This window comes from Hemiscyllium ocellatum, chromosome 13 (assembly GCF_020745735.1).
Source record: "Hemiscyllium ocellatum isolate sHemOce1 chromosome 13, sHemOce1.pat.X.cur, whole genome shotgun sequence".
In the NCBI taxonomy this organism is placed as follows: Eukaryota; Metazoa; Chordata; class Chondrichthyes; order Orectolobiformes; family Hemiscylliidae; genus Hemiscyllium; species Hemiscyllium ocellatum.
Window position 1 is genome coordinate 79,972,508 of NC_083413.1, and position 19,426 is coordinate 79,991,933.

At 38.5% G+C, this 19,426-nt stretch overlaps 1 protein-coding gene across 1 annotated transcript in view; it reads left to right on the forward strand.

Annotated features, from left to right (window-relative positions):
- The window catches only part of wdr33 (WD repeat domain 33), a 106,653-nt gene that overhangs the window by 12,862 nt on the left and 74,365 nt on the right, over positions 1-19,426 (forward strand). The window contains exon 2 of the mRNA XM_060834982.1: positions 9,616-9,843. Coding sequence (XP_060690965.1) covers positions 9,640-9,843 — 204 coding nt within the window. The 5' untranslated portion in view covers positions 9,616-9,639. The remainder of the gene's footprint in view (positions 1-9,615; positions 9,844-19,426) is intronic.

The following is a 19,426-nucleotide window of genomic DNA, read 5'->3' on the forward strand; positions in this document are numbered from 1 at the left end:
TAAACATTCCACATGGGAGTATTCCACATTTTAACCCCTTCCCTTGATTAATTTTTATATACAAGGCCATTTTACATATTAATGAAGTCATCATGTAGTCTTTGTTAGTGTCAACTCCTTCTCCCAACATTACATCTGATTGGACCGAAATATAAGTCTAAAAGACAACAGTGACCTTGGTGCAGCTCCTTGTAAAATATCATTTCCATTCTTTTGCCATTTGGATTTATTTTACTTGATGTGCTGTTCTATTTTGCAACTGCCATGTCATCCAGTCTGCTACTTGTAACATTCATCCACGTGCTGACCTCAGCCGTGAATCTGCTTTGCAGAGCGTTTGCAGGAAGTCTTTGAAAATGTATATATATCCACCTTATATCTACTCTTATCTACACTGTGATTCTTCAAAAAAACAAGATTGCTCAAATCTCACCTTTCCTTTTGAAATCTGTGTTGACTATTATATTTTGAGATTTTAGATTGGATTCTAGAGTTTTTCAAATACATTTTTTAGTAAAGAGTTCATTAAGTTTGTTACCGCCATAAGTTTCTGCTCCGCTACACTGCAGACAAGCAGCATGGTACGCTAGAGGCATTGTTGTGAGGTAGAAATGTTCTTCATGTGCTCCTTTCCTTCTGTCTGTTCTTTTAATCATGATTGTCCTTCCCTCATTCTCCCTGCACATGTCATTTTCTTATTGTGTATGTGCAATCCTTTTTGCTTATCGCATCCTGCACATCTTGTGGATATGAAAATAACTCTAATCTTAGGATTGGAGAGTTGGGAACATATGATTTGAAATTCAGAAATATATATGATGAGAGCATTGTAAATATAGTAAACCTTGCCTTATCTAGTATACCTCAAATTGGATTGATCCACCAACTGTCATCTCTAATCCTGTTGATACCAAATGTTACTCTTCAGTAACCAGAACCCTTCCAATACTAACTGGCACCCGAGTACTGGTAGATAACTTCATCAAGATATTCTGATGCTCACGTACAAATGTGTGTTCTTGGGTAACCTTTATCATGATAATCATGGATGTGTTAGGATAAATTTTGCTTGAGCTTTTAATTGATTTTCAGAACCTCTTAGAAATACTGTGATCCATACTTGAGAAAAGAGAGGGGGGAGCTGGTTAATTGCTATAAAAGTAGGTTTAGGTAATTGTGTTCATGATCTACCATAGAGAAATTCTGTGACTACTTATTGGAAATGATCACAGCTGAAGAACAACCTGTTGCATGTTTTACAATAGCTTTGTTCTGATGTATGCTAGAAAATGCAACAAATGTAGTTCTCCTTTCCTACCTGAACCTGAAATTTTCCTACTGTTGTCAGGGATGATGTTAGCCATTTAGGCTTCTCCAACAATAACTTTCAAACTCTCAACCGCTAGCACCCAGAAGGACAAGGGTAGCAGAAATGTGGGAATGCCATGCTTGCATGTTCCCCTTTAAGCCACAGATAATCCTGGAACTTCCTTCCCAACAGCATCATCAGTGTCCCTGAACCACATGGGCTGCAGCGGTTTAAGAAAGCAGCACACCATCACCTCCAGAGCAATTTAGAATGAACACTAAATGCTCGTCCACTCACTCTCATGACCAAATTTAAAAAAAAATGCCTGGCTGCTGAAAGACTCCCATGACGATTGAAATATATAAGGACTAATGGGGCTCACCACCAAAGTGGAAAACTTGGCATTTCTTCACTTAATATTGGTGCTCTCACCAGTGTTCTGTTTATTGTTAGTGCATAGGGACTAATGGGAACCTGGTGGGGAGTACTCCATATCAGGATGGATGGTGCTGTCTGTCCTGATTTCAGTATGGTGAAACCAGCAGAACCCAGCAAGCCAATGTAGCAAAACTGTTGCTTCATATTTAACAGAAGGCTCTATCTTGTCAATGCTGTTTATTCACCTGGAAGAATTTAGAGGCTCTGAGGTCTCCTTCACTCTCAGACTGAAGGATGGCAGGCTGATCTACTGGAAGCAGGAATCCTAGCATTGGAGAAGAAGTAACTGGATGAGGCTGACAATAAATCTGCAAAAGGAGAGAGTAGACTGAGACCAGAAGACTAGCACTAATGTTCTTTTCTTTTCAAACATGATCCCTGTGAGTATCCTGCAGGCATTGAGAGACCACACCTAGAGTACAGTTTTGGTGGTCTTAGTAAGAATAGACATCATTATATTCAAAACATTCAGAGAAAGTTCATGCAGTTTTTTCCTGAGATGAAAGATTGCCTTAAGTGGAAAGTCCGGAGGGATTGAGGTTGTGTTCACTGCTGTTTAGAAGAATGAGAAGTGATCTTATTGAAACATATGAAATCCTGAGTTACTTTGCAGATAGATGCCAAGTGCATGTTTCCCTTTTAAGGAGGAGAATAGACCTAGGGTACAAAGTCTGTTCAAAAAACTTCATCGATTAAGGAATCAGATGCATTTTTTCTTTCTTCTTAGGGTTGTTAGTCTGTGGAATTCTTTTCCTCAGCAAGGATTGGAGCCATAATCATTGAACATCTTTAAGGTAGAAGTAAAGCGATTCTTGACAACAAGGGAGTCAAAAGATATTGGGAGTAGAGAGGAAAGTGGATTTGAAACTATAGTCAGATCAACATTACCCAATTAAATGTTGGATCAGACTTTATAGGCTGTCTCAAGGACCAAAGTGGACATGCATGTGTAGAACTGCAGGAGATGGGTGAAGTCCTCAATTAATATTTCTTCTCTGCCTTTACTGTGGAAAAAGACACAAAGGCGTGGGAACTTGGGGAAGTTAATGGTGACATCTTGGGGACAGGCCATTTCACAATAGAGGAGATGTTGGATGTATTAGAATGTATGTAGGTGGATAAATCACCTGGTCCTGACCAGATGTATCCAAGAATACTGCAAGAGACTAGAGAAGAAATTGAGGGGACCCTGGCTGATATTTTTGCATCATCGTTAGCCATGGGTGAGGTCCTGGACAGAAAATGTTGTGCCCTTATTCAAGAAGAGCTGCAAAGAAAATCCTGGGAACTCTAGATCAGTAAGCCTAACATCTGTGGCAGGTAAGTTACTTGGGAAGATTCTGAGAGATAAGATACGCATTTGGAAAGACACGGTTTGATTAGAAATAGTTGGCATGGCTTTGTGCATGGGAGATCATGTTTCACAAATTTATTAGCGTTCTTTGGTGAAATGACCAGGAAGGCTGATGAGGGCAGGGCAGTAGGTGTCGTCTATATAGATTTGAGCAAGGGCCTTTGATAAGGTTCCATGTGGTAGTGTTATGAAGTTGAATGCATGTGCTGTATCTTTGAGAGAGAAAGAATGCTGTTCTGAACTGAGAGTTTAAAAGCACCTGTGTATATGATTACATGGCAGTCCCAGAGTGTACTGGAACATTGAAAATATGTAATATTTCCCTTTGAAATGGATACCTGAATTTTGATTGTTGTTTTGACAGCAATTCAAATTAAACAAATCAGTTTAAATTATGCTCCAGGATACTAAAACCCAATTATGTTTGAATTTATTGTTTTGCCAATATTAAACCAATGAGATGATCTGATGTTGGGGGTAGGGGTATAAGAAAGTGGATATTTTGAAAATTGGTCAGAGAGCAACTGCTGCAGACTGAGAAACTTCTAGAGAGCTAATTACCCATCTCACATCTTGTTCTCAAAAAATTAGAAAATTCTTTCTATCAAAGGTACCTTTTCGTGTGAAGCATACTTGCAGTAAGAAGAATGATGATGACCTAGGGAGATCAGCAGCCGGAAAAGTGAAGACACAGAAGAAGACAGACGCTGTGTGGTCTTGAATTTAAATTGATAACATTTTAAAAGTGTCTTATTGGAACACCCTATTGTTACAGAGTTGGAGGCAGACAGCAAGCAGTTAAGAGAAAGGGGGGCTTAGGTTTGTGAACAGATTTTGTTTAATGTCCACTTTTAGTGTTATAAAATAAATTGATGTTATTTTCTTTAAATAATGGAATTTGAGAGTTCTCTGTCACTGATATTTTAATAGATTGCGAGGCGAGCTTTTCTGGGTGTTTAGATTAATTAGCAGAGGGGTTTGCCTCTTTGTCATAACAGTAGGCTCCTCTGGAAGGTTAGATTGCATGAAACCCAAGGGGAGCTGGCAAATTGGATACACAATTGGCTTGATGGTAGGAAGCAGTGGGTAATGGTGGAAGGATGCTTGTCGGACTGGAGGCCTGTGGTTAGCGAAATGCCTCAGGTCAGTACTGGGCACATTGTTTGTTATCTATATTAGTGATTTGGATGAGAATGTACAAGGTATCATTAGTAAGTTTGCTGATGGCACTAAGATAGGCGGTATCGCGGACAGTGAGGACGATTCTCAGAAATTGCAGCAGTACTTTCATCAGCTGGGGAAATAGGCCAAGAAATAGCAACTGGAGTTCAATATAGATGTGTGAGGTCTTGCATTTTAGAAAGTCAAATCAAGGTAGGAGTTTCATGCTGAATGGTTGGGCCTTAAGGAATGTAATGAAACAGAGAGGCTTTGGCGTTCAAATGTACAGGTCTCTGAAAGTCGAGTCACAGTGAAGAAGGCTTTTGGCGCACTGGACTTTATCATTCAGGGCAATGAGTATAGAAGTTGGGAAGTTATGTTGCAGTTGTACAAGATGTTGTTGAGGCTTGTGTTCAGCTTTGGTCACCTTGCTATAGGAAGGATGTTATTAAACTGGAAAGAGTGCAGAAGAAATTTAAAGGATATTGCCTGGACTGAATGGTTTGAGTTGTAGGGAGAGGTTGGACAAATGAGGACTTCTTTCTGTGGAGTGTGGAAGACTGAAGGGATGCTTTGATAGAAGTGTATACGATCATGAGAGGCATGGATAGTGTGGTTGTAGTCAGTGCTTTTCCCAGGATTGGGGAATCAAGGAAAGAACAAAAGGGAATCTGAGGGGCAAAGTTTTTACACAGAGGCTGGTACGCATATGGAATGATCTGCCAGTGAAAGTGGTTGATGCGGGTACATTAACAACATTTAAAAGGCATTTGGACAAATAAATGGATACGAAAGGTTCAGAAGGAAATGGATCAAGTGCAGGGAAATGGGGTTAGTTTGGATGGACATTTTAGTCGATATGGACCAGTGTGGGTCAAAGGGTCTGTCTCTGTGCTGTAGGACGCTGACTGCAAATGACTCCTCGTATAATTGTGGTCACAGTGTGCTGCATCACTATTCCATTGGTGGGAGAGCATTCAGCCACACCACATATGTACACTGACTATCATTCTGCTTCCCTTTTGCTGAAAATACTAAAGCAGTTATACAGTCTTCAATTGGATTACAGGAAGGTGCATTGATTGTATACCAACAGCAAACAATGCAAATATGCAGGCACCTTCTGATTTTTGGTGACTGAGCAAGTCAGATTTTTGATAGTGTTTTCGGGACAAAATGTTTGAGCATTAATCTAAATTGTTATTTGTTAATTTATATATACTATGTATTCCTGATTTTAACCACTGACCTATGTGGGGAGGTACAAGAAGTAGGTGTGATAGGTTGGAATCTATATCAGGCGTAGAGAGTTTATTATATGCTGTTGCTTTTGAAAATTGATCTGTATGATCATCTTTTCATCTTTCTAATAGCAAGGGTGTCAGAGACCAAGCTTTCTGCTGTTAGGTTTTTATGAATGGAAGGAGGAACAAGATTGTTAGGTGTGTTCAACCTTTTGAATTTAGTTCCAGGTCCCAGTAGTGATAATGAGTAGTGAAGAAACGTTATTTTTTATGTAACATCATTATCTTGTATGTAGGGCCCAATTCTTATCATACTTCACTATGACTATATAACAGAAGAAAATTGTTTACCTGTCACCTTAGTACCACACACATTTGGATATTTGCATATTTGTTAGCAAGCAATCATCTGTCTTGTGATAGACGTAACAGGACATTATCATTAGTGTGCACAAACAGATTGCTTATTGCTTACGAGAGGGAGTTCCAGGATTTTGACCCAATGACAGTGAAGGAAGGGCAATGTTTTTGCAACTCAGGATGGTGTGCGCCTTGGAGGGTTTTGTGTAGGTGGTGATGTTCCTTCACACCTGCTGCCCTAGTCATCCCAGGTGGTAGAGTTTGAATGCTTGGAAGATGCTGTTGGAGGAATATTCATTTGTATTTCATTTTTCAGCAATGCACATCAAAGCGGATGTAAGCTTTTGTCTCTTCATTCTTTGCCTAGATAGTGTACTCCATTTTAGCCTTCCACCACCCAAATGATACCAGTTGCATGGGAGACTATATTCACCAATGTGCCTGATGCTTGACTGACAGATACGTTGTCTATGAGATGCGTGGTCCTTTTGGTTATTTTGATTCCTGCTTTCTCACTGCAGTCTTGAAGTAATCTTGAGTAATGTAAACCTTTTATACGCTATAATATAATCATCATTGTGACCAATAACACAGTAGAATTGCAATCATTTGTAAAACATTTTGGCTATTATTCCATTAGACAAAGCAAAAGAGTAGTTTACTTAATTTTGTATGAAGGTAAATTTAAAGGTTCCAATATAGTTCCAGGATAATTGACAACATATCCAAGTACGGTGTATGGGAAAGTTCCAGTGTTCACATGCCCATTCTTTGCAAAATTCACTTATCTACAAGATAATTACTATGTAAGTTTTTGCAAACAGCACAACTTTACTCAACTCTGGAAAGCTGCCAAGTCTGCAAATGTGATACACATTATGAAAATCTGTCTGGAAGATTGTTTCATAATTGAATGCAAGTTGCATTTATGTACTTCCATGTTGTTAAGATTCCTCAAAATGTTTTGCAGCAGTTCTAACTTTTGAAATGTTAAATAAGAACAATTGTAAGCCAATTTGTACACTGCACAGTCTGTCCAAACAGCCAGTGAAGTAGCTTGTGTTGTGATATTGGATGTGGGGTGAATGCCATCCAAAGAACTGGATTACTCAGTTGTGCTTCTCTGATTAGTTCCAAGGGATGTTTTGACTCTATCTGAGTAGGCAGTGGGTCTTAGGTTTGATGTGCTGCTTGAAAGATGACTGTTTTGGCAGTCTTACGTGGTTTGGATTATTTATACTTTTAATTGTTTCAGACATATTATGACATCCCTTTGGCACAGGTACTTGAGCCTGAACCTTCTGTCCCAGAGGTAGGGACACTTCAATGCAGCACAGAACTTCAAAGAGCAGCATTTGTTTGGAAACATGGCGTGCCCAACCCCATAGATTTTATGTTCTAGTATTGTAGTAGCTATTTGAACCTGGCTTAGACTAAATATTAAAAATGCATACGTTGTGTGGCTTGTGAATGTCTAATCTTAACAAAGGATCAATGACAAAATATTGTGGTTTTTATCTAAGACTTCGAAGCTGAAAAAGATTGCTTTGCATTATTTAAACCTGGGGTTCACATTGTGGCTTGAGAAATGGTTGAATGGTTGTTCTTGGGAACTTTTCAGGGGATGCTATTTTGAAGAAAAAGAAGGTATTACATTTGCAAAGTACCTTTTACAACCTCAAGACACCTCAAAACGTATTACAGCTAATAGAGTGATTTTCAGTTGTAATTGCGAGTGTAATGTTGAGAAATATTGCAGCCACTTTGAACACAGCGCAAACAGTAATGAGAAAAATTTATCAGGATATCCAATTGGACAGATTTGATCTCCATTGGAGGTCTCCATTGTCTTTTGATATTGGGCCATGGTCTTATCTGAAAAGAGGCATCTTTAACAATATAGCGCACTCAATATTACACAGGAGAAGGCCAGATGGAAAGTACAGGCAGAATTTCAACATTTCAGCTAATGAAATGTGATTCAGTAAAACAGCAGCATATTTGGTGATAGCAACAACTTAAGTAAACCTTTAACAATGTGCAGTTCCCATTTATGTTTTCAGTTTGGGTAAGGCCAGCTCTGATGCAGTTTATTTTTAGCCCAGTTATAATGCAGACTGTAATAGGATTGTGGATTTTGGCTATCTCTATAGTTACACACATGTAGAATTACAAGGCATGAGCTTTGGTTTGCTTGCTTGATTTAGTGAAAACAAATATCCAAGACTGAGCAATTGTCTTATCATTTACTGAGTTTAAGGTGATTGCTCCCTACTAAATCTGTAGAGGCTGCTTTCTTTGATCAGTACCATTGTTTGTAGCTGTCCACAAGTGTGTAAAGGTTTGTACTGGTGGAGGAGGTTGGTTGTTCATGGGTGCTGGAATTCAGAGCCTGTTATGCAACTGATGGAGCATGCAATACTTTTCATTCTTTAAATTAGAGGACTCCAAAAGTAATCTCAGTTCTGCCCACACCCTGCATAACCGTGAGTCTCAATGGCATTTGAAGCTACTGAAAAGCCATCAGTCCAGCAAGAATTAATTGATTTTCTGTGTGTGAAGTGCTTTGACAGCACTAACTACAAAATAATGCAATTGACTAAGAGACCAACATGTGCAGGAATGTCTGACTGTTTTGAGCTCATTGATTTGTTGGATTTCATTTGAATGGGTGATCCTCAGTTTTGTAGGATACCTACCATAAGGCTAAATACCTTGCTTGTATGACTTGATGAGTGCTGTTTGAAATATTATAGATTCATTCAATTTTGCTTTTTTTTCTGGCTGTATTTCTGGTTGCTATGTAATTTGGCATTTTGAATGTTGCCTTCAAGTAGCTTGAATAGGTTTAATTTGTAAAATTGGTGCAAAAAAATGTAAATTTTAATGTGCACAAAACCTCGTTCTAAGTGTGTAAAATAACTGTGGTCTGTTTCTGTGGTTTACACTCAAGTTTCCCACAAGTTTCCACCTGGAATGCCAAGACAGTATAGTCTTCAGGTGAAGTCAAGTCCAAGACTGAGGGTAATTAGATCAAGAAATACAGATTCCATTAGTCCTATTTCACAATCCTATATTTGAGGAGTCTATTTAAAGTGCTTGAAATTTTCAAGCACCTTTTTTTTTTGAGTGTAGGAATGACTTGACAAGTTTTCATTAGCAATTTTCAATACAAATGGGTGTTATGGGAAATGTTTTAAATTTGTAGTGCTGGTCCAATTGGAGCCTGATATCTTGGTGACATTACCGTAAATTTTTAACTGACCTTGATAAATATGTATATCAAAACCATGACCACGCTATAGGGTTAGAAAGATATGACTTAAAAACAGCAATATTTGTCACAGGACTGAATTTCTCTTTTGGCACGGTGTCGAAGGTTAATGCTGAGTATTGAAAGCAAGTTCTTAATAGGTATTGAAGCTTTTTGTTTGCAAATCTCTACTCCCATTGACTACTGAGTAAAAGCATTTGAGGTCCATTCTAAATCTCATGTTGTTTAGTTACTATTTCTGCTGGAGAGCTGGCTACAATGTTTGATTTTGCAGTTGGTTGTGTGTGTGGCATCAGACAATTTTGTTGTCTGACTGCATGTATCCGTATGAAATGGAAAAGTATCCCCAGAAGGCACCAGGCTGTGGTAGTTGCTAGATTAAGAAGGGAAATTATCATGGTAGAAATTGTGCAAAGAGGTTTGTACTCAAAGTCAATAATTTCAACTGAACTTTTCATATGGATTTATTTTACAGGTTTCTTACAAGAGTTTTATCATCATGGCTTTGGAAATAACCTCGCCACCTCGGTTTTTTCATATGCCGAGGTTCCAGCACCAGGGACCAAGGCACACCTTTTACAAGCGGCCAGATTTTGCTCAACAGCAAGCCATGCAGCAGCTAACCTTTGATGGTAAACGAATGAGAAAGGCTGTGAATCGGAAGACGATCGATTATAATCCGTCTGTTATTAAGTTCTTAGAGGTGAGATGAGAAACAGGGAGACTGGTTGAGAATGGGCTTGTATTGAAGTGTGCTGCACTCCATGGTGACTGACATTTTGGAACCATTTCACTGATTCTTTATTCTAATTTCTGACATAGTATGAAGAGCACTGAGAAATGTCTCATGTCACTCTTCCACTCTTGCAATCTCTGTCTTTAAGATGGCAGATACACAACTTTTATTAATGATATCATACCACTCAGTAAATGGCCTAATAAACTAATACTATTTGAGTATATTTTGCATCTGGGGATACTTGATTGAAAACATTATTTCATTATTCATGCTCTACAGCGCTTTTGGGATCAACAACATAATCAACTGTCAACCCTGTTTAATTTTGCTATATGTACAGTACAATAATTTACTAATATAATGGGAAACTGGGCTGCTTGTAGTTGCAGAATGAACTATACAGATGTATGGTTAACACAGGTCATTAAAAGGAGTAACAATATTTCCCTATTATGGATTGACACCAGGTTTTGTCAATCTGTCAGACACAAGTTTTAACTCTGAGCATTCCTTACCTTCTGCTTGATCAGTAATGTGAAGTCATGCAGCTTTGTGCAAAATTACCCAGTCAGTGCATTGGGGAATTGTGGTCTTGTGCCCTACCTATCTGGAAATGAATTTTGAAGTATTTGACACAGGATTATGACGGTTCCCAAGCACTGCAGCATCTGAAATCTGATGGTGTTTCAGAAGGATTCTGTGTCCTGGTTAATTTGATAGCTACAACGAATAGTTGGGAGGTAGCTATGGAAATAACAAGAGAGAGTTCCTTTTTGGTCATTTTCTCTAATACGTGTTAACGGTTCTTCTTCTTAGATCGGCTTCAATTACAGTATTTGGAAAACAAGTTCTAATTGTAAAATTTCATCTGGAAAGCTTCAGCATTCTGTCAAGAAATGATTTTCATCTCAAACAACAAACCCAGGCAGTTAATTGTTGCTGTTTTTATACTGCAAAAAAAAACCCCACAAGAGAATTAGTATTAGCATTCAGCTTTAATTTGTGTTTCTTCCTTGTCCTGTCAGCAACCAGGTAATGTAGTGGTAGCAACACAGTAAATATAAAAAAACCATACAGCTGTACATCAGCAACACTGGAGCCAGAGGATAAATATATTTTCGAAGTTGAAACAGGAAGAAAGAACTGCGACTGACAGCAACACAAAATGTTGGATATGAATAGCAAGTCTACGCATGTTTAACACAAACAGGCTGAAAATTTTGTTCCTTTGCCAATGAAAGCAGTTTTGCACCAGGTTCATTTTTTGTTCCTGATCAATTTGCTCGAAATAGCATTTTATGCCCTGCCAATATTGTTTCTGGTTTCAGTTTCCTCGAATCAGTTTGGACATCACACTGCTGCCACTTGTTGCAATTTTGACAATGATTTTCTTCCTTGACAGATTTCTGGCATCTCCTATAAGCAAACCTTATCCATCACAATCTGGAAATCCTATTTTCTTTAAGAATAACCAGGCGTTTTCCTAAAGGTTATGAATTATTTTAACTGCAATCCAATGCACAATTTCACAATCACAGCAGTTAATTAGTAGGTTGCTGGGTTAGTTACACTTGTAACATTTTGTCTGCGGCTCCACTATTGTTTTGAGTTCAACCCGAGGAGTGCTGAATCTGAACTCATTCTCAAGAGTGGTACTCTGAAGTGCTGCACTGTGCAAGGAGCTGACATTTGAATAAGATGTTAATTTGAAGTATTGTCGGTGTCAAAATGCAGTGACATAGTTGAAAGAAGACCTGGGAATTCATGGTGACCTGATCAACATTCCTCCCATCATCCAACCAGTGTTGGAAAGAAACAAACATATTAACACATCATCAGTCAGGGTTAGCTGAGATGCTACAGTGTGGAATTATCACTATATTTGCTCAGAGTTCCTCACTGTTAAAAATATCCTTCATTATGTGATGTGGTTTGAGATGTTGTGATTGATATTAGGCACTGTATAAGCACAGTTTAAAAAAAAATGAAGCAGACATCATTTTTCAAGAGTATATCTAGCATTGGTCATCTCAAATGTTAACCAACTTACAAGTATCCTGTGCAAATAATTTTTGTAAAAACTGTGAAATAACAAATCACATCTGCCCAAACGCTTACTGTATTAATGAAGTAGTAAGCAGATTTAAAAACAACTGATCAGTGAAGAATTGTTGGTCAGCAAACATCTACCACTTCAGGAGAATGAACTAATAAAACTGTTGATGTACTGAGAAATTCTTCCCTACTAAATCATGCTCACTGAGAATTTATGACTGAAGAAAAGTTTCTGATTTATAAAACAAATGATAGGGACATTCAAATGTAAATATATATGTACTTATGTGCCTGAAAACAGGTTTTTGTTGGCAGTCTCTCTCTTAGGAACTTGGGCACGAATTCCTAGGCATTCAAGAGCCATGATTCTCTTAACAAAATGAAAAAGTTCACTCGGCTGTCAAGCTGCAATTGTCAGATTCAACAGTTCACTTTGCAAGCCATGTGTACAGAAGAGCTTTAGCAATGAAAATTAAGGTTGCCACCTATCCATTAATTGAGCAGCACATTTTGAAGGAAGGCTGACATTATTGGGTTCACAGTGCGTCATTCTGATAGGATGCTAATATTACTGTTTCTAAACTTGAAGCCTTTTCTCTGCATTCTTCACTTTGCATTGGTCTACCCACATAAAAGCCCTGAACACCTGCAGAGCTGAGGGCACGCAAAAGGGAAGTGGAAATTATGGGTAACTCTTAAAAAGAGCTGGTTTAAGTGTGATGGCCTAAAGGCTGTCTCCTGCACTGCATGGTTCGATAACTGATAGTACTCAAACCAAAAAGTTAATTTTGGAACTTATGTGATAATTATGATGAAATGATGTTTTCACAAAACAAAATAAAACAGAATTTTATCGGCAGTAATGTAATGTAGCTAAAGCATTGAAAATGTTCATGGAGATGCAGTTATTTCGGTGTGTCTTTGGCAACTTTTTTGTTCTGTCACAACACTTTCCATGCTGGCAATGAATTTGAATTCTGCACAAAATTCAATGGGGCATTGGAGCCAAGGATTCATGACCGTGTGCTGGAATTTTGAAAGAAGTTGTCTTTTGAATGTTTTCAGTTTCTGACCTAAGTTATTTTTGTTCAGTCAAACTAACAAAAGGACATAGTTAAAATATGTAACAACAACTACCCACTGCAATCATGAACACCTAAAAACAAGACAAAGGTAAAACATGCACCATCTCCAATGAATATTAATTTTTACTAAGAAAGAATTGTACAGTGTCTCCATTTTCAGGCTTGGAGTGCTATAAGAAGTTAATAGTTTCAACAGCATCCATCCCAGGTTGCTGCTGTATCATTTGTAATCTAAAATCTCTAAACTCAGAACGAAGGACCCCATTTTAAACTCAATAAGATACAATCTGAATTGCAATGAAACATGAAAAGTGCAGAAGAGATACTTGGTTCTTTTATTTTCAGTGTTTGTCTGATTTCCTAATTCAAATGTGCATTATATTCTGAGTTAAACAGCAAATACATTAATGCTGGTTGAGGAGAAAAATGCTTAAGTGTAAATTTGGCTGAACAATGTTATTTTAGATCATTTAATCTCATCCTTAAAAAAAACATTTCAACCGTTTTCATACTGCAGTTTCTGGTTATTGGTTTCATGGCTTTAAATCACCCTTTCTAGCAGTTACATCTATTTAACTGCTGAAAATAAGGAGGAACAATCAAATCAAAGCTGGTCAGTCTTCCACAGCCAGTCATGAATGATAGTGGACAACCAAATAACTGGGAGGAGGAGGCCCTCCGAACATCTCCATACTTGGCAATGGCAGAGGGGTGAGTGCAACGAGTATGACTGGTGGATGCAACCACCTTCAGTGAGAAGTGCCAAGAGGATGATCCGTCTCTATCACCTTCTGAAGGCCTACTGTTTCAAGTATTAGTCGACAGCCAATTTATTTTTCTCTGCATGGTCTCAATAGACATGCGATTGTATTGGATACAGCAAAGACTGAGATTGGGCAATATTTCAGTTATGAGATCTCAGTTAGAGAATGAAACCTTATTCTCCAGAACTCTGTGCTCTGATTCAAGCTATTCCAATATAGTAACTATATTGGATGGCTGACAAAGCGAACATTACCCAGTTATTACCTGTCTACTCAAAACGGTGCTAAACCAAACAGGCCAATTAATGCCCTATCAACGAACTCAATCAGCAAAATGATGGAGGGGATTATGGACAATTTGACAAAGTGATATTTATTCACTAATATTCTGCTCAATTTGGGTTCCTCAGGGACAGATAACTCTGCTGCATGCCTCATTGTGACCTTAATTCAAACATGGGCGATACAGCAAAATCCCCAGAGGAAGGCCAAGGTTGACAGCCCTTAACATTAATATAGCATTTGAATAACTGCAACATCAAGGAACTGTAATACATTCAAGTCTTTGGGGATCAGTGGGTGTGGGAAAAACTCACTCGTGCCAGTAATCATAGCTAGCAGAATGGAAAATTGTCATAATTGTTCTAGGCCAATTATCTCAGTCCCAGAGAATCATTGGTGGCGTTCCTGGCGTTCTAAACTCACTTGCTTCATCAGTGATCCTCCCTCCACCACGAATTGAGAAACGAGGATGTGCATTGATTGTAGTGTTCTGTAGAATTAACCCATCCAACAACTGAAACAATCTGTCACTGGAAAGATTTGGATAGCATTCAGACTTGGATTGTTAAATGGCAAGTGATAGTCACATCACCAAGTGGCAGGCATTGACCATCTCCAAGAAAGTAAGATTTTAACTACTCTGCTTGTCATTCAATGGTGGTGAATTGTGGAATCCCCCATCAATGACATCCTGGGGGAAGGTATTACTTAATTGGACTAGCTACAAAAGCAGTGACTCCAAAGCCTTTCCCAATTTACTTCTACAAGGTAGAAACTGGGTATGTAATTGAATACATGTCACTTGTCTGCAATTGCACTTCAGAAGGTTGACCCAATAAAATACAAAACAGCTTCTTTGATTGGCACCTTATTCACCAACTTAAACATTCATTGCTTCAATCACCTTTTGAACGTAACCTCCAGTATATGCCATCCACAAGATGCATTGCAGCAACTTTCCCAGGCTGCTTCAACAATCCCTTTCAACCTCACAACCTCGCTCACTGAGAAGGGCAAGGACAGCTGGTTTTTGAAACACCATTGCCTGCAAGTCTCTTTCCAAGTCTTGCAAACTCCTGAGTTGGAAGTATATTGCTGTCTCTTTTCAAGGTTAAAGGCCTGGAATTCCCTTTCGAACGTCACTGTGTGTATACCTTCATGGGCTGAAGCAGGCATGTTGTCACCATCTCAAGAACATGTGGGAATAGCAACAAGCGAGAGGCTAACACCTTTGAAAGAAAAACTTAAATGTGCTGTGCGCCCGTCTTACACATTTACAGGTGTACAACATACTTAACTTGATTACAAAGGTGAGCCTAAAATTGTGGCATCAATTCATTTTGACAATCTACACAGCAAAATGCAGGTCTCTCAGTGACAATTACATTATCATTTGTGTTTTGGGCTCATCCTTTGTAGTCAAGTTAAGCACCTTGTATACCTGTAAACGTGTAAGATTTTCTAGTTATTTTCAGTATTGTGACCTGAGTATGCCTGCGCTCATTTGTATTCATTGTTAAATCTCTAATCTTTAAGAAGCTAATTGAATGAGCATAAGAGGTTATAGAATTTTATCTTCTATGATTTAAAAATTTTTTTTATTATGTATTAAATATGTAAATGCAAAAGATTTTAAGGACAAACCTTGTACATATAATGGAGCTTGTTGGAGACAGCTAGGAAATTTGGTTGAATTGTAACAATATGGATAAAGAGAAGTCTGTGATAATTGGGGAATTCCAGGAGAAATATATGATGCTTTACCAAGTCACAAATGAAAATTTGTATCTAAAAATAATGTAACTGCCACTGAGACCTGTATTTTGCTGTTCAGGTTGTTAAAATGATCCCACAATCTACCTAAGGTCAGAGGTCACACAACACCAGGTTACAGTCCAATAGTTTTATTTGAACTCACAAGTGAAGTGGCTGACAAAGGAGCAGCAGTCCGAAAGCTTGTGTTTTCAAATAAACCTGTTGAACTATCGCATGGTGTCATGTGATATCTGACCTTGTCCGCCGCAGTCCAGCATCTCCACGCTACAATCTAGCTAAGATTCCTAAATGCGTGCATCTGGAAAAGTGCACAGAGCTCAATCTCCTGAGACTCTGGCTATAAAATGTTTTGAGCCAATATGTTTATGAATATCATGATATAAATGCAAATTTATTTCATATGGTGAATCCATTTGTTAAATTGGAGCTACAAGGATATTTTCGAAGTGCAAAAATTCCAATATACAATGACTATTCAGATGTGGAGTAGAGAGCTTTTCTCATTGTTCTTAACCTTGACTGAACATTCTCCCTCAACTAACCACCACCAAAATAGATTTAGCATTCTCTAACTCATTATTTTCACCAATTCACACATGACCCCTTGCTTTAACCTTCCTCTTGAACAGCACTGATTGTCTGTTTGAGTTGTTATCCACAGTTCCATTCTTTCTTCTTTTTTTTTCTCATCCTCTAACAGAAAGATTGTTTTTACTTTACCTTTGACTGCTGTTAGATACCAAAGACTCTGGATCATTTCTCTCCTTGATTTTCCCACTGACCTCCACCTTTCCTTCCACGCTCATGTTTTGCTTTATCTTTGCTGCTGTCTTTGGCACCAATCGGTCCTCAGACAAGGCCTCATCTTCATTCCCTCGAACCCAAATCTTAATTAACTTCAAACTTGACACAAAAGTGAATGTTTCATCCTTTCCCTAAACACCAGCTTCTTTGTCAATTGCATCTTCCTTCAGAATTTGCTTTTCACCTCTAACCACCTATACTCGCTCAGATCTCACTGCTAACTACCACACGCTAATAACTATTTGAATTTTTCTGTTTCTCTTGCTCATTTAACATTATTCTTCTGAACTTTGCACTGCTCCATTCTCTTAGGTCCAAAGCTGACATCATGAAGCTTTCTGACAAGGGTGACATTGCCACACATGTGGAAAGTGAATTCCCCTTGTGCTGCCATCACACATTAACCAATAGTTTCTAGACATTCAATGACCTCTTTTCTGGAGCTTTTCACTTAACCTCTGATTTTGTGTGGAGTTCAGATGACTACGGTCAGGTTCAGTCTCCATCCAGTGGTGCACAAATGAACTGTTCTGATAGACTCATGACAGTCAGTTTCCAACAGAAAGAAATGGTTTCCCTCCATGGATGCTGCATAATGTACTGAAACTTTTCAGCAATTTCTGTTGTTGTTGACAAAGAAGTGGTCCTTCTGTATCTTAAATGACTCATTTTTATTTCCATTCTTTTTCTTTCTTGTACATTGACTTCTGATCTGCATCCATTATTCTTGCAATACCTTACACTAGTTTCCAGATTTCAGGTCCTTACAGTCTGTCTAGCATCATGGACATCCACCCTGTGGTCCTCATCCTGTGTGGGCCCTCAGAATGGAGGTCCACTCAGCGCCGATATGCCACCTTCTGCCTGGGTGTGTAACTATTTTCATTGATTAACCTCTGCTTTGACATAATTCACTTCTTTGAAGTAAATGTTGCAATGAAAATTTATACGAATTCTACCTATGCCTGTTTCTCATGGTATGCATAAAACATCCTTTGTTTTAGTCCTATTCTGGTTTGCTCCTTTGCACTTTATCTGGTGCATGAATTATTTTGGTGCTGAAAAGTGTTACCAATTGTACATGATATTTATCCTTCCTTTGCCTTCAGATGATCCATTTCTAATTCTTCCCTGCCAGGAGGAATAAACTGTTGCTCTCTACTATGAACTCTCAATCCTGCAGAGAGTTCTTGCATTTCTATCTGTTTTCTAGGATTCATTGCCATTCTGTTGAGTTGTCATTGCATGTATACTCAGTGCCACTTTCTATAATGTTTCTCCTCAGCCAAGAAATCCCCCCACTATTGTTTGCAGGGCTTGCATCTTCCATCAACCTCATAGAACCTTGTGTGGGTATCCCATGACTTATCTTGCACTCTTTGTGTCCATATTCAAGGGATATTGTCTGTGGCTTCCAGCATCATGCCATAATCTAGCTATTTTCATCTTTGTCCCTTCCATCATTCTGAAGAAACTGTAACATTCTGGTTCACTCTTCCATGATGCACAGCATTCCTATTCTTCCTGTGGGAGCACAGGAGTGCAACAATTCCCTTCTCACTGCTTTTCTTGTCCTGGGACCCCAAACACATTATCCACATGAAATAGTAATTCATTTGTGTTCATTTCAGTTCAGTATTTCTGGTTATAATGTAGTCTTTTCTACATTGGGTATCCCAGTGCAGCTTGGGTAATTGTCTTAGGAAGCATCTCCATCGGCTGACAAGGATGAAATAGAGTTTATAGTTGTTTGCAATTTAAATCCTGTTCCCACTCTCACTTTTCAATGTCACTCATTACCTAGTTGGAAATACAAGAGAAAGTGAGGACTGCATATGCTGGAGATCAGAGTCTAGAGCTGAAAAAGCACTGCAGGTCAAGCAGCATCCGAGGAGTAGGACAATCACCGTTTTGGTCATAAGCCCTTCATCGGGAATGGAAATAATTGGAAATATGCTCACTTCTGAGTTTGAGAGTTCAAGACCCACTTTCGCACTTGGGCACAAAAGTCATGTGAATGCTTGGTGCTGTCATCTTTGAATGAAGCATTGATGAGGCCCTGTCTATCTTTCAAGATAAAAAATCCCATGGTTCTATTTTGATAAATATTTGCTGGTGTCCTGGCAAATATTTATTAACATCACAAAAGCAGATTACCCGTCATTTAGCACTTTGATGTTTTTGGGAATTTGCTGTGTGCAAATTGCTTGCCACATTTCCTATATTACGCAGCAATTACATTTAAAAAGTACTTTGGCTATAAGATGCTGAGAGACACCTTATGGTTGTGAAAAACACTGCATGAATACAAGATTCTTCTGTTCTCTCCCTCCTATGTGTTCCAGTAAAGCTCAATAAAAACACTTGATGAGCTTTATAGCCTACCATATTTAACACTAATTTCCTTAACTTTCTATCAATGTTCCTATTTTTCTAGCTTCAGCTGCAGTTATTGATTCTGAGATTTACAACAATTCTAGACTCTCATTTGTTTCTGTGCTTTTCCCTTTCTCTTGCATCATCTCATTTTGTCATTTAATTATTCCTGCTTTCCACCTTATTACAGATCACCCACACTACTCTTTCTTTGCCCTGACCTCTCATTGCTTCCATACTTTCAATTATTCCAATTCTGACAAAATCATTGGCACTTGGGATCTTCTAGAACGCTTATCTTTGGCCCCTGCTGTTTCTCATCTACATGCTGCCAGAAGTGATACCATCTGGGAAAATAAAGGATGTCTAATTGCACATGTATGCTGATGATGCTATTCTGTTTCA